At 43.3% G+C, this 23,105-nt stretch overlaps 1 protein-coding gene across 5 annotated transcripts in view; it reads right to left on the bottom strand.

The window, feature by feature from the left end:
• Positions 1 to 2,064: 2,064 nt before the first annotated feature.
• nf1a (neurofibromin 1a) overlaps positions 2,065 to 23,105 on the bottom strand; it is a 134,001-nt gene continuing 112,960 nt past the window's right edge. For 2 of the 5 annotated variants that reach the window (XM_080006495.1, XM_080006496.1), the window contains exons 41-57: positions 21,311 to 21,590; positions 20,668 to 20,882; positions 20,488 to 20,549; positions 20,248 to 20,389; positions 20,048 to 20,149; positions 19,712 to 19,852; positions 19,432 to 19,558; positions 17,801 to 17,932; positions 17,491 to 17,626; positions 16,676 to 16,836; positions 14,400 to 14,522; positions 11,748 to 11,866; positions 11,537 to 11,637; positions 10,913 to 11,055; positions 9,436 to 9,482; positions 6,479 to 6,695; positions 2,065 to 2,393 (exon numbers count right to left, since the gene is read on the bottom strand). In XM_080006495.1, coding sequence (XP_079862621.1) covers positions 2,251 to 2,393; positions 6,479 to 6,695; positions 9,436 to 9,482; positions 10,913 to 11,055; positions 11,537 to 11,637; positions 11,748 to 11,866; positions 14,400 to 14,522; positions 16,676 to 16,836; positions 17,491 to 17,626; positions 17,801 to 17,932; positions 19,432 to 19,558; positions 19,712 to 19,852; positions 20,048 to 20,149; positions 20,248 to 20,389; positions 20,488 to 20,549; positions 20,668 to 20,882; positions 21,311 to 21,590 — 2,391 coding nt within the window. In that variant the 3' untranslated portion in view covers positions 2,065 to 2,250. Of the gene's footprint in view, positions 2,442 to 6,478; positions 6,696 to 9,435; positions 9,483 to 10,912; positions 11,056 to 11,536; positions 11,638 to 11,747; positions 11,867 to 14,399; positions 14,523 to 16,675; positions 16,909 to 17,490; positions 17,627 to 17,800; positions 17,933 to 19,431; positions 19,559 to 19,711; positions 19,853 to 20,047; positions 20,150 to 20,247; positions 20,390 to 20,487; positions 20,550 to 20,667; positions 20,883 to 21,310; positions 21,591 to 23,105 lie in introns of all 5 variants that reach the window. The other 3 variants (XM_080006493.1, XM_080006492.1, XM_080006494.1) reach the window with 3 other exon arrangements.

The raw sequence follows: 23,105 nt of genomic DNA, 5'->3' as shown, positions 1-23,105 counted from the left end.
CAATCATAATAATGATGAAATTGCTGATTTCAAGGACCATGTCCAAACTGTCGCAGTCTTCTAAAAATAAAACTACAGCTTTAACGTTACGTCGGTACTGGGGTTTAGACTGGAAAAGAGTGATGACACGATGTCTACGGAGGTCTATATCAGTCGCGTTCTCAAAAGGCATCATTAAAGGAATTGATCCAACACATCCTGTTCATTGTAAGGTCAACTTGAAAGACTGTTTTGCAATATAACTGTACAGTTCTATCTCTGGTCTTTGGTGGCATGTTCAAGATGGAACATGCCACATGGGTATCTACCTCCTCGCACATTATTGGGATTTGAGGGAAAACGGGGCCTGTGGATGAAATCAATAGCACTCGATCTGATAACCTCATCAAAAAGACACCAGATATCAAACGTCATAAGTCACATCCCAGCATCACACGTGTCAATAGTACTTTTAAGCTTCTTGAGGTGATGTGAAGATGCACATATTCACTGTCCACGCCTCTCTCTCTCTACTCTTCTGACACACTTTTAAGGGTAGAAATCAATCCCATGTGACAGCAGCTGCAATTTGACGCAACAGATTTGGCACCATAATGGCACAGAATCTAACTCGACTGATTTTCCCAGTTTCTGCAAAAAGTAAAAAAAAAAAAGGAAAAAAAATAATTGGAAAAAATGAAAAAAAGTGAATTAAAAAAATGGCAGCACAAACTAAAACTGGTGATTGACCAAAGACTTGAAGTGTTGAGGATTACTGCGTGTTACACAATTTTCCTTGTCACGCTTTGTAAACAATTAAGATGGAAAACAATTAAAAACAGAAAGGGAAGACATCTCCCCTTTCAAAAAAAATCACACACACACACACACACACATATATATATATATGTAAAATGCTTTTTGCTATGTACAAGTGCCCTTCCCTAGTGTTATGCCATTTTATGTCCACACACTGAAAATGTTGCAAAAAAGGAAAAAAAAAAAATTTTTTTTGGAAACTGTTTTCAAAAGAATAAAACTTTCTTTTTTGTAGTACTATCTATCTGTACAGGATAAACCCTCAGGCAACCGGGTATATGGATGATTGTATATTTGACGATCATTTGTTACCATTTATGGCGACGTTTTTTTCGCAGCGTGGTTAAGTGGACCTCTCACCCTCCGTAATTAGTGCCTGTACCTTTCCCAGTGAGGTTTGGATTGGATTTTTTTTATTTATATATATTTTTTTACAAACTATACATGTTGAAAAAACCCTGACGAAAGGCACACCATGGATAAAACGTCAACATCTAAAGTATCACTAAGAACTAGTTAAACATCCTTTTTTTATGTATAATATATACATAAACTGGGGGAGAATCAAAGAATGGACACTTGGACAGAACGCCATCCAATCCAGTTGCAGTTCTAGAACACCGGGATGGCCCGCGCTTGGGGAGCGTTTATGGGTGCAAATGAAAGCCGAGTCAAGGGAACAAGGTGGCATATATCCATGGAGCAAGGCAGAGCTTCAGCAAAGAAAAAATAATAATTTTTTTTTATATATATATATATTTTAAAAGGTCACCATTCCTCGAATTACACATGTAAACTGCTTTCAAAAGAAGGATGTCCTGGTCCAATAAGAAAATGAAACCTTGTTGTTGTTCTCTACCCACATCGATCACATACACTAGTCATCATTGTATTTCCGCGTGGCCTTGAAAAAAATGTTTCAGATCCAAAACGGTCCACCGTAAGGAAATGGCCTCGTAAAAACCCCATCACAGGGTTCAGGCGGGACCAGTCTACGTTTCACATATAGGATCCGCATGGCATGGACACGAGATGAACCAGCTCCGACTGAAACTGCTTTAAGAGCAGCTAGAATCTCTGACCTCCCCAATACTATCTTTAGTAAAGTAAAAAATAAAACAAAAAAAAGATCAAACAATGTCTTCAAACATTGTTGTCCGTAGTCCGCCTGAAAGCTAAAAATCGGGGGGAAAAGAAAAAATTATTTTCTCAATAATAACAAGATTTCAGTTTGCCCTCTAGAGTAGCTGCTGTCTTTTAATGCTCTGCATGGGAAACAAACGCACAGGAGAAAAACAAAAAACAAAACTTGTGTTATCCTGCCAAGAAGACCACAACAAAAACACCACCACAAAAATATAAAAGAAAAAGTAAAAAGAGAGGAAGTGCAGCATGAGGTCTGGCCGACTGGGCCAGGCAGGGCCTTGTTCTCCAATTCTGTCGGTCTCTGGATCAGACAATCTTCTTGATGCTGGGTCTCTTGAAACTGCCGGCACTGCGTTGCTTCTGCACCTGGGAGGCCGAGCCGTGGCGAGTCCTCACTCCGCCTGACAGCGCTGAGCTGGGTGACAGCTGGACGTTCTCCTTGTCCACACCTGGAAAATGTCCAGCAGGTTGAAGGAGAGACACACAAGTTAGGTTCCCCTTTAAAAAGGGATGAAAAAACAGCTCACCAATATATGACAGGTTGTCAGCGGGTCGACACAAAGTAATGACTAGGCCTGTGATCTCGTCCAGTGTGTGTATGTATGTGCAACATGAAAGCAACAAATAAACAAAATGAAAGTTTTGATTTTTTTTTTAACAAGATAGTCAGAGCCGGTTACAAATGTGCTTCAAAATATATATATGAAGGTGGAAGTTCAGTGGGTGAATAGATGGGGCCCTACCTAGCTGGGGTGTAAAACACACACATTTCATATCCAAACACATTGAAATTATATACCCCCACATAGCTCATTGACAATACTGTTCACACCGAAACAAACAAGCTTTTTATTCATTTATTTACTTATTTATTTTAATACAAATAAAGCTGACAGGCAGGAGTCTCTGTGGACTATGATGTTCACGGACGACATTGTGATTTGTAACGAGGATAGAGAGCAGGTTGAGGAGAGCCTGGAGAAGTGGAGGCATGCATTAGAGAGAAGAGGAATGAAAGTCCGCAGGAGTAAGACAGAATACATGTGCCTGAATGGGAGGGAGGGCGGCAAAAAGCTGAGAATGCAAGGAGTGGAGGTGGAAAAGGCAGATGAGTTCAAGTACTTGGGGTCGACCATCCAAAGCAGCTGAAACTGCGGGAGAGAAGTGAAGAAGAGAGTACAGGCAGGGTGGAGAAGAGTAATCTGTGACAGAAGGGTTTCAGCAAGAGTGAAGGGGAAGTTCTACAGGATGGTAGTGAGACCAGCTATGTTGTACAGTTTAGAGGCGGTGGCACTGACAAAAAGGCAGGGGGCTGGACTGGAGGTGGCAGAGTAGAGGATGTTGAGATTTTCATTGGGAGTGACAAGGATGGACAGGATTAAGAATGATTACATTAGAGTGACAGCTCAGGTTGGGCAGTTTGGTGGAAAAGAGAGAGGCGAGATTGAGATTGTTTGGACATGTGTGTAGGAGAGATGAGAGTTACATTGGGAGAAGGATGCTGAGGATGGAGCTGCCAGGCAAGAGGAAAAGAGGAAGGCCAAAGAGAAGGTTTATGGATGTGGTGAGGGAGGACATGCAGGCGGTTGGTCTAAGGGAGGAAGATGCGCAGAACAGAAGGTATTGGAGACAGATGATCCGCTGTGGTGACCCCTAACGGGAGCAGCCGAAAGAAGAAGAGAGAATACAAATAAAGCCGATGGTTCCACCGATTGTTGTATTTTAATCAAGCAAAAAATTTTGACTCAGATGTTGGCGGTTTAACACACTAGAGAAGTATTTAATCTGCTGACCGACTTTAAATTGTATCTTATTGCTATTTCACCTCACAGTAAACAGTTTGCCTGTTAACGTGTGTTGAGGAGAGGAATGTAATGGATGTTGACAAGTTGACAACTCTGGATTAGTACGAGTGGCAATCAAAGATGAAGTTGCAGCCAGAATTAATCTGCAATATAAATTACAATTAGGCAATAAGTACATTTGGCCCACAGGCCTCCACATGTGCACTAGAGAATGCTGTGAACCATATAAACCTGTTAACTGCCATCTATAAAAATTCTGAGATGGAGTCATGTACGGAAAAAAATACTTTAAATAAAATGAAGCACAGAATCTGATGCAACAACCAACAAATAGAACAGTCGAAATTAACACAATTCCAAGCAAAACATAAAATATGAATATGGTTAAGACAAGCTCAGAAATGGCCTTGGAGCAAGCAGCTGTTAATGTCACTGGCCGCAAAAGGTTGTGAGAGCACCGGCAGAACAGATCCACGGATGACGCGGTCTCCCAGGTACTGCACACCACGCTCACGCACCTGGATGGCCAGAAGGGGGCCTATGTGAGAATGCTGTTTATTGATTATAGTTCAGCTTTCAACACCATAGTCCCCACCAGACTGGCTGTCAAGCTGATGGAGCTAGGATTGAATGGTCCGCTGTGCACCTGGATCCTGGACTTCCTCACAGGCCGCCCCCAGGTGGTCAAGGTGGGGAAGTACATGTCAAGCTCCCTCACCCTGAACACAGGATCCCCCCAGGGCTGCGTCCTCAGCCCCCTACCGTACTCCCTGTACACACATGACTGTGTGGCCAGGTCCAGCTCCAACACCATCATCAAGTTTGCTGACGACACCGTGGTCGTGGGCCTGATCACCGACAGCGATGAGAAGGCCTACCGCGAGGAGGTGGCTGACCTGTCACTCTGGTGCCAGGACAACAGCCTGAACGTCAGCAAAACCAAGGAGCTGATTGTGGACTTTAGGCGTGGATCACAATCGAGGACGCACGCGCCCTTGTGGATTAATGGGACTTCTGTCGATAGGGTGAGCAGCTTCAGATATCTGGGAGTCCACATCACAGAGGACTTAACATGGACTGTTCACACAGACACTCTGGTGAGAAAGGCGAGGCAGCGTCTCTACCACCTCAGGCAGCTGAGGAAATTCCAGGTCTCGGTGAGGATCCTCAAGTCCTTCTACTCTGGAGCAGTGGAGAGCATCCTGACAGGCAACATCACTGCCTGGTTTGGGAACTGTACTGCCCAGGACAGGCGGGCCCTGCAGAGGGTGGTGCGTTCAGCTGAACGTACCACTGGAACTACCCTCCCCTCCCTGCAGGAGTTATACACCAGGAGGTGTAGTAGCAGAGCCCGTAGGATCATGAAGGATCCTCATCACCCCAACAACGGACTGTTTCAGCTGCTGCGGTCAGGCAAGCGCCTCCGCAGTCACACAGCGAGAACAGAGAGACTGAGACAGAGTTTTTTCCCTCAAGCCATCAGAACTGTCAACGCTGACCTCACCAGGGGTCCTAACTGAGCCATGCACTAGGCTCCACTACCTACTGTACTGTATGTAGCATACTGTACCGCATACTGTATCACTGTTCAGGGTTGTTCGTGATGCCGTATTGCTGCGCCGTACTGTTGTATACTGTGCTGTATTATCCCAAACACTACTCCCTCTATTCACATTCACATGCCACTTTAATTCACATGCCACTTTAAATGCACATATCTGTATATAATCTGTATCTGTATATAAGTATTCCACTTACTGTATTAGGTTTTAGGAGTCAGTTAGTCGGTCTATTAGAAAGGAATTTTCTACTTTTTATTTTATTTTATTTTTTACATATTGTGTGCTATCACCGGGTGCGTTGCATTACATTTCACTGCATATATGTATGGAAGTATGTATATGTATGTGACAAATAAAAAATCTTGAATCTTGAATCTTGAGAAAAATGCATACGATCAACTATTTTGAGGACAAAGGCCTCTACCTCCTTGAGGGGGTTTTTAAAACATTTGTCTCTGTTTCCCCAGGAACCCCCCAGAGTTTATGTAAAGAGAAATGTTTTTGCTTTCTACAATGTCAATTCTAACATGAAAGAATCAGATCACATTTGGCCCTGTTTACCTTCTATGGAGATGAAGAAACTCAACAGAGGAGCCTAGAGGTGCATTGTTGTGCAATCTGCATCTGCCAGGAGAAGTTTGCAAGTACCTGTGAATTTCACTGTCTGGGGGTAGCACCCAAGGAAACAGTTGGGGGGCGCAGGCTTGTAAGGGACCTCTGACCCAAGCACACACCCTCTGTTGTTGTATAAAGCCCTCTTGATCAGAAATAAGATTAGACTGATCCAAGCGCTGCTTTGGAGCAGTACTGACTCTCTCGCTTTATTCTGCAGGATAAATAATCTTTATATTCTCAGTTTTGTTTTCTTGTAGTGGGCAGATTAACCTCACCGATTATGCAGAAGAATTTCTTCCACAAGGTTCACCAGCTTTTGTCTTTCATTTTGACCCAGGAAACAGTAGCCAACATAACCTGCCACTGCTTTAGGTTATACTTCAAGCGTAAAAAAAGAAGAAGCCTTGTTTAAGTTTTCTAAAAAAAAGTTTCTGGCGACTTCAAAAAGCACTTTACAAAACAAAATTGACTTTCAGACTTCTGGCAGACATTAACATTAGCGGATGGCATGTGCTGTCTTGATTTTTATAGTCTAATTACAAGGCCCAATACCTGGTGAGTGCTGTGAGGTGGCCAGAGAGGTCATGGAGTTGGACAGGTTGAGGTTGGCTGTGATGCTGAGCTGACACTGGCTGGTTGGGGGGTAGGGGGAGGTGGGTGTGCGCAGCTGCTCCTCTCCCCGCTCTTCCTCAGCAGCAGGAAGGTAGCTCTCGATCAGTGCATCCAGGAACTTGACGATCAACTCTGCGTAGTCTGGGATCTGGGTTTGCTGTGGGGTTCAAGGTTGATGATAACAACTGTGTCATTTTCTGTACTGACCACATACAACCCACCCCGCTTGGAAAAAAAAAAAAAAAAGTCACCCACCAATTGTGCAAGTTCTCCTACTTAAAAAGATGAGAGAGGCCTGTTACTTTCCTCATAGGTATACCTCAACTATGAGAGACAAAATGAGGAAAAAAAATCCAGAAAATCGCAGTCTGATTTTTAAAGAATTTATTTGCAAATTATGGTGGAAAATAAGTATTTGGTCAATAACAAAAGTTAATCTCAATACTTTGTTATATACCCTTTGTTTGCAATGACAGAGGTCAAACGTTTTCTGTAAGTCTAAACAAGGTTTTCACACACTTTTGCTGGTATTTTGGCCGATTCCTCCATGCAGATCTCCTCTAGAGCAGTGATGTTTTGGGGCTGTCGCTGGGCAACACAGACTTTCAACTCCCTCCAAAGATTTTCTATGGGGTTGAGATCTGGAGACTGGTAAGGCCACTCCAGGACCTTAAAATGCTTCTTACGAGGCCACTCCTTCGTTGCCCGGGCGGTGTGTTTGGGATCATTGTCATGCTGAAAGACCCAGCCACGTTTCATCTTCAATGCCCTTGCTGATGGAAGGAGGTTTTCACTCAAAATCTCACGATTCTTTCCTTTACACGGATCAGTCGTCCTGGTCCCTTTGCAGAAAAACAGCCCCAAAGCATGATGTTTCCACTCCCATGCTTCACAGTAGGCATGATGCTCTTTGGATGCAACTCAGCTTTCTTTCTCCTCCAAACACGACAAGTTGAGTTTTTACCAAAAATTTATATTTTGGTTTCATCTGACCATATGACTTTCTCCCAATCCTCTTCTGGATCATCCAAATGCTCTCTAGCAAACTTCAGACGGGCCTGGACATGTACTGGCATAAGCAGGGGGACACATCTGACACTGCAGGATTTGAGTCCCTGGCGGCGTAGTGTATTACTAATGGTAGCCTTTGTTACTTTGCTCCCAGCTCTCTGCAGGTCATTCACTAGGTCGCCCCGTGTTGTTCTGGGATGTTTGTTCACCGTTCTTTTGATCATTTTGACCCCACGGGGTGAGATCTTGCCTGGAGTCCCAGATCGAGGGAGATTATCAGTGGTCTTGTATGTCTTCCATTTTTGTAATAATTGCTCCCACAGTTGATTTCTTCACAACAAGCTGCTTACCTATTGCAGATTCAGTCTTCCCAGCCTGGTGCAGGTCTACAATTTTGTTTCTGGTGTCCTTTGACAGCTCTTTGGTCTTGGCCATAGTGGAGTTTGGAGTGTGACTGTTTGAGGTTGTTGAGGCGTCTTTTATACTGATAACGAGTTCAAACAGGTGCCATTAATACAGGTAACGAGTGGAGGACAGAGGAGCCTCTTAAAGAAAAAGTTACAGGTCTGTGAAAGCCAGAAATCTTGCTTGTTTGTAGGTGACCAAATACTTATTTTACCGAGGAATTTACCAATCAATTCATTAAAATTCCTAAAATGTGATTTCCTGGATTCTTTCCCCCCATTCTGTCTCTCATAGTCAAAGTGTACCTATGATGAAAATTACAGGCCTCTCTCATCTTTTTAAGTGGGAGAACTTGCACAATTGGTGGCTGACTAAATACTTTTTTGCCCCACTGTGTATATATATATATATATATATATATATATATATTTTTTTTTTAATAAGACCATGCTCTCTCCCTCTGCCCTCCTCTCCGGCTCTGAAACATTTGAAAGTATACTTTACGATCACCGAAAATGTCTGTGACTCAAAAGAATACTAGCTTAAGTCTTTCGGTGTAGGCGAGTCATAAGGTATCCTTCCTTTGTCATTTGCTAGAGTGAAAGCAATCTTGTTTCATATGATCTGTAGCTCAAATGGTTGGAACTAATGAAATTATATTTTTAACCATGACTAACGGGAGCAAAAATTTGTCAGATGAGTGATATGACAACATGCATAAAGAAATGTAGTTATTATGAACCTGAAAATATGCACAACATTGCAAGTAATATGTTGCGTAGACTAAAGCTGACTCTTTAGTAGGCTTGGGCGACCATACAAAATCTGAATCGGTGATCGCTGGGGGACATTAAATGGCAATTTACGATTCTATCGGAAAGGGGGTGTGTTTGCGCGTAGAACATAATGTGTTGCGGTCTCCCCGCGACAGAAGTGCAGGATTTATTATTAACAAGTAAAGTATTTTCACAAAGAAAGAATAGGAAATTGCATTTCTGCGGTTGTAGTTGATTCAGTCAATTCACGCTCGCCCTCTCTTAGCGGAGGGCGAGCGTGGTTCTCTCCCTCTGCCCGACTCTCTGGCTCTGAACGATTCAGAGCGGGATTAGTTTCAGAAAAGGGTAAACTGCACGTTTCAATGCTCTAATTTTTCCTTGCAGATAACAAAAAATTTAAATCGCCTGTCATTAATGTCAATCACGATCGACTCCACTGATTACCGGCTGACGATCTAATTGTCAATCGGCCCAAGCCTACTCGTTGGTGAACTTTAGAGTTGCTGAAACCATCTTTAGATTTTTGCACATGTGCTGCTGTGATAGTGCATGTGTTGAGTGAGATGCTTGATAAATCTTCGCATCAATTGGCAGGTGACCTGCTGTGGGGACTGTTAGCGGGGTGATTTTGAACAGTGCTGCACCTCCATCACAGGGAGAAAAGGCTAAAGGGAAGTATGAAATGCTGTTGGTAATGACTCATACCTTAGAGAAGGGCCCAGCAAACCTCCAAAGGCCATTAAAGCCAAAACCTGTGAAACCAGTGAAAAGATGGGAGAGTATGAGAATTAGGGAAAGGAGGGGTGTATTCAGGTTGTGAGTAAACAAAGTTGCGCAAAATGGAACGTTTGGGGAGTACGGAAGCATTCAGTGGTGGCTTAAAGACGAGTGATCCGGAACTATCAAAGTACCTAATCATAGCAAGTGTCGGCATTGTCTGTCTCAAACTACTTGTAACAATCCAGCCTGACTTCAGGGTTTTACAAAGAATGTGCAAAGTTACTTTAAAAGTCCTTTACAACAATGATACAAGACCGCAAAGATAAGAATTTTAAAGAGGAACTACTTGGGTTGTCTTGACTAAACTGGATGAGAAACCATAGCATGCTTAAATAGAATTCGCAAAGTGTACCAAGATGGCTAACAACATTCGGTTATCATAGTATGCAAACAAAGACATGATAAATTAGCAATAAACAACCGAAAATCACTAAATGTACACCAATAAAATAGGCAGTTTTCCCCACCTGTTGCCGTCGAAACCAATCACAATTTTTTCACTCACTTTGTCCATTGACGGTATTTTTTTTTATAGTCTACCATTTCACACATGCACTATTTATCTAGTTAACACGGGGGGGAAGTGGGGAAACATATTAATAAGTTGGCAAATTACTAAATGTTAAGTTGGATTAATGTGAGAAATACCTCATGACTGAAAGTAGTGCAAAAACATGACCAATTTTCATTAAAAAAAAAGTCACTTAAGGCTAAACGATCTTCGTTTATTTCTTCTCGTGACATTTCTTTTAATGAATATACTCGACAAATGAAATTTGAGCTGAATTTAGAAATAATGGCTAATGCTAGAAAAGTTATTCTTCCCACACTGCAACTACCGTTACCATTACCAACCTAAGTGAGTCACATTGCAGCATTAATCTGTGATTCTGGGGAAGTGACTAAGAATGATACCATGACGATGAATGATATCTTGACGTTTATTTTACAGTGAACTTTACAGAACCTCTGCCTAATAAACCCAAAACTTAAGTTGGTCTTGCGTGTATTTAGATATCTTTATATATGAAATTGAATATTTGCTCAATGGGACTGCTTTATAGCATCCCTTGCATGTCTTTTTCTTGTGATCAGCATTGACAAAGTGTCCTCTCGGATCCACTCTGAAACAGACCCCCGGACTTGATGAAATCGGGTCGGGTCCGGGTTGCATCACTAAAAATGTGATGCGACCCAAACCCCATCGGCCAGAATAAAATGTGGACCTGCACCTGTACGTTTGAGTCAATACACAATCCAGAAGGAGCCCTTCACAATACAGACTCTTTGTGGAGTTGGGTCCAAATGCTGCAATGCTTCTATACACGGCCATCAACCACTGAGCTGCAGTTTTGGGGTAAGCTCTAATGAGTTGACACAGTAAAAAGACGGCGTGCATTACTCTGTAAGTAGGAAGGCTGGTATTGGGGTGGAGACTCTTCGTGGTAAACCACGCTCTGCACAATGCCGTGCACGGGGTTCAGGAGGTTTGTATCCTGGCACATGGAGAGCAGAGTGTTGATCTTTGAGTCCAGGAGGTTATGGCTGTGAAGGAGACATACCCACAACATGGCAACATAAAAGTATAAAAGTCAGCATTTATACTATACTATACTGTTTTTCATCATTATGTCTATTTATAGTACTGTGGCACTCGATGCTCGACACCTAACAATGATATATTGGAATGAGACTAATGTATCTGCCTAAACATCTTCACATGTATCTTCACTTTTTGTCCTCTTTAGGGTCTCGTAGTTTTGCTAAACGTATACAGATTGCATCTCAAATGGAGACTGGCGCAACTGCAGAAAACCACACTAATTCTGATCGATGTGTGGGTGAAAAGACTCATAGGGATCACTTTTCTACATTTTACATTAAGTTTCCTATTTAATTTGCTGGCAGAAACTTGACTCAACAGTGGCATCTAATTGGTCACGTCATCCACACCAACAAAACCAAACTACTATGTTTTATGGGATGAGCACAGGGCTTTGGAGAATGTTTTAGCATGGCTACTTACACTACAGGAAAGACCTTCGGGAAGACGACACTGGCTTCAGCCAAATACTCATATAATATGCGCTGGTCAAAGTCGTCCGTGGTGTATTTGACCTGGGTGGCCTGTAAAAGTACATGCGCCATCCATGAATCACACTACCTGTCCAGGTGCATAGTCATTTAAGGTTTCAACATATGTGAAGAGCACACAGTGGGTTGGAACATTATCTCACCAGCACAGTGAGAAGAAGGGCCTGGATCTTGGGGTCGGTCAACACCTCCTCATCCAACAGAACGTTGGACTCTGACACAGACACCTTGCGGAGGTGCGAGTTGCCAATTCTTTGGGTCTCTGGGGATTTAGGGGGGAGATGTCAACGCTGATGTGATGGAGCATTTTCTCAAAGAAATCATGCACTGGATAAAGGTTTATGGTAATACAATATGATTGCATAAAGAGCACACACAAAGCCAAAAAAATAACATAAAAAACGATCTCAAAAGAATATGACACAATTTGAAACACATTTGGCAATGGTGTGAGATTATCTTTGTTGAAATGATTACTTAAAACTAGAGATGGACCGATCTATCAGCTGTATATCGGTATCGGCTGATATTCGCCTTTTTGACTGCCATAGGCCCATCATCAAATAAAGATGACATTCACAGATGGCAATGGCCGTTTATCCAGTGTTTCCCACATGGGGTCGTTTAGGTGGTAGTGTATATTAAGCTCTTCTTAGAAAATACTTCTACATGACTCCGGTGTAAAAAAGATGAACAAAAGTGTTCATTCCAAGTTCCACAGGGAACAAAATATGCCCAAAACAAAAAACTTCAACAACTGTAAATCTAAAGTTAAGTAATCAGGCATCTACAACTACTGTAAGAAAACTGTTGCTCCGCCTCTAAAACACAGCCCACAGGAGAGAGATGACTCAAGGAGCCCTTTTAACAAGAGAAAAAGTGGAGTGTGTTTTTAGCAAGAGCGGCTAAACCCTGCTACACCCTGTTAGTGTGTATGTGAGGAAGTACAGAGCGACAGGAACGACAAAAGCGTCAAATCACAGCTTGGACTACGGAAACTACAGAGGGACAAAAAGCAGACCTGCCAACCTTGGGAAAATATTTTCAGTACCACAACTGTGTAACAGGGAGTCTCCGTGGCAAAATGACGCCACCATTTATTCACACCGTAGCCAGCTTGTAACAAGGCCAATCACATCGTATGCGAGCTACTACGGCTGACTATATAAAGTTATTTATCTCATTAGGATATACCCCTTGAAACGCATCTCATAAAATTACCGAACATGTTTAGCAACTAGAAATGCACCGATTGCAATTTTCTTGGCCAATTCCTATTTCCGATCTGCTGTACATCAGTGATAAATACATCGCGTGATGTGATCATGCTCACATGATTGGACAGCCGCACATATGGACTACCGCTGCAATTTTTCAGTTACCACAATCGTGAAAATTCTGATTTTGACACTGTTTATTATTGTTTATTACTTACTATGGAACAATAATAGAACATGAAACTGTCACTGAGTTCCAGTAAAATAGAATATGGGACTGTCACATAGTTTCAGTATAATTCAACCTGTAACTCTCACGGAGTTTTAGAGGACTCAACATATAATGCGTAAATGTCCAGTTCAAACTTCTAATTAAAGTCTCTTTCACTTTAAGTGTAAATATACATTTATATTATATTTATATGGTACTTTGCAAATAAATTGAAATCATTACAAAAAAATCAACAAATAAAATAAATGACCGACTCTTCTCGCTCCTGCTCTCGAGTTCACCATGGGTATGGTGCCACAGTGCATTGCACTGCTGCCTCCCAGCAAGAAGGTTCTGGGATCTATTCCCACCTGGGGCGCTGTTGGAACCGCGCTCCGGCAGGTTATCGCCAGATTAGGGGCCTTTCTGTGTGGAGTTTGCATTTTCTCCCCGTGCTCACATGGAGTTTCCTCCTTGTGGACGCCCACCAAAAATATGCAGGGCAACATTTGTAACTGGTAACTGGCGTGTCGCTGTGTGCTGCCCGCGGAGGAAGGGCAAGCCAGGATGTGTCAAAAGCAGAGAATTCATTTCACTGGCCACCATTTGAAGCCTGTGTGTGCCACCATCCAACTGCTTGAGTGCATGTGTTGTGGTGTGTGTAACAAATAAACTTTCTTCACTGGAAGTCCTCCTTCGCTCAGTGCATTCCGCACTGATTGATCTGCACAATTTGGGAAAATTGTCAGGCGATAAATAAATAATTTCTCTTATCTTCTTTGTTTACCTTGAAGTACCTCCAAACAGCCTGCATTTTCTTTCTTTCGCTGTCTTTTTGAATGTCAATTATGCACACATGTCTAAGGTGCTTTGGCTCCTACAGTACATTTTTGCATTTTTTATTGAAATTTTTTTTATCCGTCTGAGAGAATGATGCAATCCATGATCGATTTTACAAGACGCGGATGCTCTCTGCAGCGCTTGGAGCAGGAAGTGATGCTGCATTCAGGGGAACCAGGGAAAACATCAGTAATCGGCCAAACTGATAGTTTAAACATCGGTAACAGCCCATAATTTCCCAATCGCTGCATCCCTACTTAAAACAATACAAAAAATACTATCTCAAGTCTATTTCTAGGTAGGACAGTTAAAAATATATTTTCCTCAGAGCTAGCAGTCATCTCATGCAGAGTCAATTTAGCTCAAAAGGAAGTGTAACATATTTAACAAAAACGTTTATCTGTTGCATGGATTTTGTGCAATAAGTCAAGCAAAATAAGACATTTTTTGCAAAATAAGATAAACTTTATTTCGCTAGTCATGTAAATAAACCTTTTTAATGGGGGTGCTTTGTGGCTGCCTCCTACCTATTTCATAGTCGTTCTCTGCCACACGTCTCATCTTTGGTGGGGTGGTCATGCCTGCCTCCATCTCAGGTCTCTTCGGCGCTTTGGAATCTGATATCAGGTGATCAAAGCTCTTCCTTGTGCCTGGGAGGTAAGCAGAACAAAGCAAATAATTGAGTGAAAGAATAGATGTGGAAACTGTTCCATACCTTGTTCATTCTCAACATTGCACATTTCTGCTGCATGTTCAAGTGCAGCCTGTGTGCAGAAACTTCCCCAGTAGTGGACAATTATGTGAAAAACATATGGGCTGTTGTACAGAGCAAGAGTACAGAGTACTTGCAGTGTGATCCATAAACATAAAATGAAAACATTAAACTTTATCAGAGATAGACTTGTCACGATAACTTATTTTGTTGGACGATATATTGTCTCATAAATAATTGCGATAAACAATAATTTTGTCATTTTAAGACCATTTGTTGCCATTGATATAATGAAAATATAATGCCATAATAATGAAAAAACAGAACCAAAGCAATAAATAAAATGGACTCTCAGGCTGTAGTAACGCTCATATCGGTCACTTAAAAACAATCCATTTTCCAGAATATACAAACTTTTATTAAAAACAGATGACACTTTATCTCTACCTACAATGGAATGGGAAAGAGACCTTGCTGTTCTCACCAATATCAACCTGTGGAAGCTTATTTGCAATAACACCTTTTCTGTGACCACGCAATTCCAAAATGCAACTCATCCAATATAAGATGTGGGGTGGGGATGCGTTGGGCAGCTGCTATCTTGCCTGTCATGCTCCTGTCCCAGTATGCTTCTCGTCCGTCCTGAAATTTTAATCCCACTCATATTAGCTTAGAACACATACACTCGCACACCAATCCTACTCCGAACAACACTACACCAGACCAGGGTCTGCGGGGCAGGAGGGGTTCGAGTGATTTGGGTTCGACTTGCCTGAAGGACTCGCACGCCCAAACGCCCCCAACCCCGCAATTTTAACTGCAATAGCCAACAGCACACATTGAGCACTGGGGTTTTCCGGGGTGGCGGGTTGCGCCTGGTGGCTTGAGGTGTGCTGCGGTCTGGTGCTCACATGGGGTTTCCTTCACCTAATGTCAGTAAGGACCCCCACCAAAAACATGCACTCATCATCTGACCAGCGATGGACACTCGTTACCAGGTCCCCGGGTGCGTCGACAAATGCTGCCCACTGCTCCTGGCTGCCCCCCCGGAGGAAGGACAAGTCAGGATGGGTTAAATGCAGAGGCCTCATTTCACCGGCCACCATCCAAAGCATGTGTGTGCATGTGTTGTAGTGTGGTGTGTTGTGTGATAATTAAAGATTCTTCTTCTTAAAAAAGGTTGAGAACTTTAACTCCACTTGCAGACTAACTCTGTCCTAGATGCATTGTGTGAGGGAAAAATGCATTCGATCAACTATTTTAAATGAGGACAAAGGCCTCTACCTCCAGAAGGGGGTTTTGAAAACATTTGTCTCCGTTTCCCCAGGAACCCCCCAGAGTTCATGTAAAGAGAAATGTTTTGTTCCCTACAATGCCTAATATGTAACGTGAAGGAACAGAGCACATTTGGCTCTGTTTACCTTCTATGGAGATGAAGAAACTCAACAGAGGAGCCTAGATGTGCATTGTTGTGCAATCTGCATCTGCCAGATCAAGTTTGCAAGTACCTGTGAATTTCACTGTCTGGGGGTGCACCCAAGGAAACAGTTGGGGGGCGCAGACTTGTACGGGACCTCTGACCCAAGCCACACCCTCTGTTGTTGTATAAAGACCTCTTGATCATAAATAAGACCAGACTGGTCTGAACACTGCTTTGGAGAAGTACTGAACCTTTCTCTTTATTCTGCAGAATAAATAATCTTGAATATTCTCAGTTTTGTTTTCTTGTAGTGGGCAGATTAACCTCACCGATCATTGCGGAAGAATTTCTTCCACAAATGGCATACAAATACTCTTTGTTGTATCCCCAACATGCTAACAGCACAGGTAAAAAAAAAAAACAACAAAAAAAAAACCTATAACTTTAACTGTGCTTACGTTAAGAGTTCTGTTGATGGTATTAACCTGGAATATCAAGGATTCAATATGCATTTGACACATTTAGCAAGAATGGGTAAAAAAATGGTGGTTTGGTAGAAGGTTTTGTTTGAAAAAGTGAGGTTTGGCTCCTGTTCGGAAATTCATTTATGCACTGAAGCATCGTCAGAAGAAAGGTTCAGATATATTTTCAGGAAGGATGGATGGTCATACCCAGGAGTTTCTTAGTGTTGGCCTGGGAGGGTTGGCCCATGTCCAGGCTCATGGACTTGCGCGTACGTGGGCTGATCTGGCCCACAGTGGGGTAGTGGTGCGCGGTCAGGTAGCGGTCTGACACCTTGGGAGAGGTCCACGGCTGGCTCTCTCTCAGGGTTCTGGGGAGGAAGACACCGGTCAGTTCACAAGTCACTTTGTCAGAAAAAAAAATGGTTGAAACTGGTTGAAAACTGTTTTGATTGAGCATCTCTGTTGTGGATCTATTCTGTTATTGCATTTCTCCCGCAAACAAGAGCCTAACCCCTGGGCCACACCAGAAGCGAAACAGTCATGAAAGTGCTTCAGAAAGCCTGCCATGTTAATCAATGTGGAAGGTCACACCAAGCAGAAGCGTCAGCGTCACATAACATGCGTGCAGAAAGGATCTCCTGTTTACTAGATAGTCATTGGGCATTACAATAACAGGATAAAACAGATATAAGGTTACAAAATGCACAGCGACAACATTTAAATGGGGAATTATAAATAAGGGGAATCATAAATATATTTTTATGTGTGTGAACCGTCTGCATCCAGACACGGACGCGAACACAGCCAAAACGAAAGCAAAGATTCATTTCAACCAATAAAAGGTTGATACATTTCACAACTTGTAGTTTCAGTCACAGAAAGTCAGGAGAGTGCTGCTTTCCATAATGCAGACCGGGTGTGAATTGACAAATCGACCAAATGACGTGTCGCTTTCGCGACTAATTAAGCCCTTTAAATACAGGAGCCTCTCCTTTATTCCTGGTTGCCGTCTGGAAGCAGACCTGCAGCTTGGGTCAGCAAGGTGGCTGGAGTAGGTGTCCATGGGAACGGTGTCCATGGAGAGGTCAGAGAGAAGCAGCGACTTCCGGTGCTTGAGGCTGCAGCGGCTTCGGACCTCCTCGGAAACAGTGAGCAATGCTGTGAAAAATGACAACGGGGAGGTGTTTGTCAGGCTATAATGCCAGAATCTCCCCAGACGATCGTCCACTCCATCCAGTAGAACTGAAGGTTATCAAAATGTACTATTATCGGGCAAAAGCGGAACAACACTTAATAGGTTTATGACACAAGTCTCTGGTCAGTGGGACGTACCAGCCAGATAAGCGACGCTCTGGGTGCTGACTTCAAACTTGTCGCATTTCAAATTCTTACTGATCAACGCCAGAAGTGTGTGGAGTATGCGCACGGTTCTTGCAACAGTGGTGGGCGATGGGTGCCTGTAGCCTACACACATACACACATAGATACACTTTTTCAGTTTGGAGGTTTTGAATGAATCCATCCTTGCGTTTATAAACCGATTTAGCAAAAATTGGTAACATGGAAAATCTATTTTCTTGTTTCATTTAAAAAACAAACATTGTGTGCCTATATTTTATGCGGGACTATAAGATTAAAAGTTTTTTGATAGAAAAAGTTATTTAGGCCTGTAAAATAAACTCTCCAATCCTCTAACCCTTCCAGGATTACTTGTGCCAATCGATCGGCGAGGGTCTCACTTGCTAGGCTTCATTTCTCAACCCGTTTGTAGCATTAGCAGTTTCTTGTATATTTGTGAGAAAGGGATTTTGATACTGAAAACTCACTATGTTTCAGGAGGATTTTGGCAATTTGTTGTGTTATTACATCCCAAATAATCGACAGATAACCTCTTGAACTTGAAATAAGCAGCATATTCATGTGAAAAACAATTTGCATACATCAACATACATTTGTCACATTTTCAATAACATTTGGTTATTCATGACATTTATCCCTTAAAGGTTAGAGATGAGGAAATACAAAAAAATTACGTCAAAAACATTATTTAACTTAATATTATTTTACTGCTGTCCATTCTGTTGTAAACCATTCTCACAGATATCACTCTCTTAGCTCATTATTTCCTGACTTTCCCCCGGGGATGAAGAAAGTATTATCTTGAATTTAGATTTATCCAAAACAGACCAACCATCGTTTACCAGGGGGAATACCAAACCTTAAAGGATAGGCTATAAGAAGTAGGGATGGGAGATATGGCAAAGATATAAGATCACGATTTTTTTCAGGCATGATCACGATCCACAATCTTATCACGATTCTTATTTTGAAACTTACTGAACAGAACCAAACAAATTTCTCTATTTGAAAAAATATGGCTGACCAGCACAACATACAAAGTCTCACCTTGCTTGCCTCTTAATGTAATTACCAAAGCGAGACGTTTCCGGAGCATATTAAACAAATATGTTAATCGTTAACAAATAGGATCATCCGATTATTCTGTCTTGTATTAATTAACAAGAAAAAAATAAATCGTCTCTCAGAAGGAAGTCTGCCGATTCGTTCTTGACCGACAGATCACTACATGTTTTCTCTACTGTGCTTCCACATTCCCTGTTCCTTCAAACAAAAGAAAGTGTGTTTTATTTTAGATTGTAATTTTATTTTTGTTTACTAATTGAACAAACAAAAAAAGCATCCCCTCCAACCTGTCTTTTTTACTGCCACCAATTCGCCGGAGCAGCAGTGTTCCGGCACCCCCTGATTTACAAAACATTTGGCGAAGAAAACAACTTTGGATGCATGTATGAGCCATAGAACTGCAACTGATAGAATACGCACTGTAACACGATACTAACAATCTCTATGTAAAGGTAGATTGTGGAGACATTTTAATCGTTCACGATCTAACATCTTCATTTCGCACACCCCTAATGAGAAGTTACCTAAATGTCCTTTACCTTTGAGCAGGTGGCCCACAAGCGCAAAATTAAAGTTGGAGCTGAAGTTGAGGCCGACAAAGTGATCCATCTGCTTGCAGTGCCACTCTAAAGGACGCCTGATCTCCATGAAGACCTCCTCTGGACTCTGGTGGAGCATAACAAAGAATAAAGGGTTTTACAGTCAAAAGGAGAGCAGATACGTTACTAGAATAAATCCAAATCCAAAGAAATGGAGGTAAACACTGCAATTACATAACCAGGGGGTGGATATGTACAGTATGTGTTTGCACGCTGCTACCTTGTCATTGAAGACCCACAGAGAGTCCAGCGTGTGGAGGTTCTGTTCCAGCAGGGCAGTTCCTGCCGAGTAGAGATTGACTTCATCCAGCTGCAGCACAGCCACTGCCACCCAGAACAGAGCCTTGTGCATTGGAGACTCCTGGAGAGATAGAGCGAGAACAAGAGAGAGCAAGAGGGAGTTAGTGAGTGAGACACAGAGAAGGTGGGGGGGGGCATGGTGAAAAGGTAAAAAGAAGTCTGCTTTGCCCTGCTGAGGTGAACCATGTGTAGCCACTTCAGTTTATCACCAGGAAGGAATGCATCGTGTGCCTGAGATGTTCATCTGATTGCCTACCTTGTTGAGCAGTGGTTGCAGCTTGGTCAGGGCGATGACTGTAGCTTCTATTAAAACCTGGCTGTTGTAATTATCTGGCCCCTTCAGACAGCTCTCCAGACCCTGAGGACAGCAGGGTTAAAAGTCACTTAAAAGTAACGATGACATGCTGACATTAGTATAACCAGTCAGAGTGTTAAAACACTATGGTTCCTGCTTACCCGGTCTATACTGAGCAACGGACTGGCCTTGCTTAGGATGCGAATGATCTGTTTGATCTGGCCATGACTCACTCTCTTACTGATGCAGCCAAACACCACCAGCGCCCTGGGCTGGAGCGATGGATTGTATTGAAATGCAAACCTGGCCAATAGAGAAAACCACAAGCCGTTCAAAACTCACTCGAAAAAGGAATAAAGTAAAAATGTACTCAAATACAATCGGAAGGGAGCAGGTTGTACTTCTGGGCCAGCTCTGTCCACTGGTCGAGCCATTTGCAGGCTGGGATGTCCCTCATACACGCCTGCGAAGAAGTGACATAGCCAGAGGTTGGAGGTAAATAGGTTTTAATGAAAAAAAAAAGGGAGGACAGACGGAAGACAGAAACAGAATGTACAAGTGCGTAAAATGTTCATTCAGACCTCCATAATCTCCAGCAGGGCCTCTGTGACGGTCTCAAGAGATGACAGGGCAAACGTCTCCCTTTCGTAGGACCCGGGGGAAAAGGAGCGGTCACGGTAGCTGGAGCGGAAGGCAATGACGGCAGCTGACTTGACCTTGCTGATGCCGAATAGCAGGTAGAACTTTGGCAGGGAGAACTCCGTCAGACTGAGCCGTAGCACCTGCTTGGTTTCCTCTGAAAAAATAACAATACACCGATCAGCGACAACATGAAAATCACCACTAACAACAACTAATATTGTGTAGGTCCCCCCATACCACCTAAAAAGCTATGACTCGTAGAGGCATGGACTCCACAAGACCTCTGAAAATGTTACATCCCTAATGTAGACTTACATAAAACACATTTAAATTGATTGCACTCTTCACAAAAACATTCTATGTAGTTTTATCTCGCATTTCTATGGAAAAGGCTCGGGTAGCTGCCACGCGGCTTACTTGGCTGGTGGAGCTGCAACAGTGGATTAGCATGGATTTAATCAGAAGTGTGCTGTTACGCACATTGCGCCTGTATGCTGCGCCAACGCATCCGGTGGACTTCCACCGTTACTTTACAGAGACAAGGAACTGTTAAATACATTTAAAACAAATGGACTTCCTTACCACTGAAGTTCAGCTGGGAGCAGGTGCAGAGGGAGTGTATAATGTTGATGACCAGGCCATGGGTGGAGGCCCGCAGGGACAGCGGGCCTGTGGCAACCAGCAGAGTCACCACGTGGAACAGGTACGGCAGGTGTGCAGCCACGTCCAGGGAGTTGTTGAAAGACAGCATCAGCATGTAACGGGCCAGGATGGCAATGTCGTCCCACATCAAGTGCTGCTCGAGCGTAGGCGTGGGCGACAAGCACGTCTTGTCGATGATCTTACACATCCGACTGATGACCTGGAGGGAAGAGGAACCAACACGCATGTTCTATTTCATACTAGATATCCACACACACATACATATACACATGTATATAAATATATACATAGACACGTATACACTCACACACATATACACATCCACACACATACAGTATAGGTACACATACACATACAATATGTACACATGCACATACATATATTTACACATACATATATGTATGTGTCGCTATCGTCGCGCCGCCCCTTGCGGCCGCGCAGGGCGCTCCATGTCGAAATGTTTTCCGTTTTTTAATCACCATGTCCACCAAAAACTCATCGGCAGTGATCTCCTGCGGCCGCGATGCACTCGTGGATATAAAAAATTCCCTGAAACAACAACTTTGGGACTTTTTAACCGCAGATCCAGAGTGGCCGCCGGAGATTTAACGCTCTCGAAAACAACAGCAACAACAAGGTAGCCGCTGTTCCACGGGTGGGCCCACGGAGGAAGCACCGTGGTAAACGAGGCGGCATTCAGGTCAGAATGAGGATGCAACCTTACCGTCAAGCATCCAAGCCAAGCATCCTTCTTGCCAATGTCCAGTCCCTGGAGAACAAGATGGATGACCTTTGAGCGAGGATAAAATGCCAATGGGATACGAGAAACTGTTGCGTTCTCTGCCTGACAGAGACATGGTTGAACCCGCTGGTAACTAACCACGCCACCCGTCCAGCAGAGACCTTCGCCGTGTTCCGCAGCGACAGGAGTCGGTCAAATCCAAAGGTGGAGGCATTTGTCTCATGATAAACAGCCGCTGGTGAAACCCCAACAACACCAAGACTCTCTCCTGCTCCTGCTCGCTGAACCTGGAACAGCTGACCATCTCATGCTGTCCATTCTACTTCCCCCGGGAATTCAGCATGGTCATCATCACAGCTATTTGTATTCCACCACAAGCCAACAACAGAACAACAATCTTTGTCACACAGCACACCACACTAAAACACATGCACGCACACACACACACATGCTTTGGATGGTGGCCGGTGAAATGAGGCCTCTGTGTTTAACCCATCCTGGCTTGTCCTTCCTCCGGGGGCACAGCCAGGAGCAGTGGGCAGCATTCGTGGACGCGCCCGGGGACCTGGTGATGAGTGTCCATCGCTGGTCAGACGATGATGTGTGCATGTTTTTAGGGGGACTCCTTACTGACGTTAGGTGGAGGAAACCCCATGTTTCCTCCCAGGACCTCACAAGATGCAGATAACAGCTTGCAATAGATAGGGGAGAACATGCAAACTCCACACAGAAAGGCTCCTATTTGGGAGATAACCCGCCGGAGCACGGTGCCAACAGCGCCCCAGGCGGGAATCGAACCCAGGACCTTCTTGCTGTGAGGCAGCAATGCACTGCGCCACTGTGCCACTCAAGCCGACACCGACACAGCACTATTGGACCTATGTGATGTGTTGTGCTGACTGCAGAATGAACATGCTGACGCGGCTGTGGTGGTGGCTGAGGACTTTAACAGGGCAAACCTTAAAAAAGTTC

This window comes from Zeus faber (genome assembly GCF_960531495.2).
Source record: "Zeus faber genome assembly, chromosome: 9".
Lineage (NCBI taxonomy): Eukaryota > Metazoa > Chordata > Actinopteri > Zeiformes > Zeidae > Zeus > Zeus faber.
Note: the sequence above shows the minus strand (reverse complement) of the source record. Positions and strands in the feature narration are given on the sequence as shown.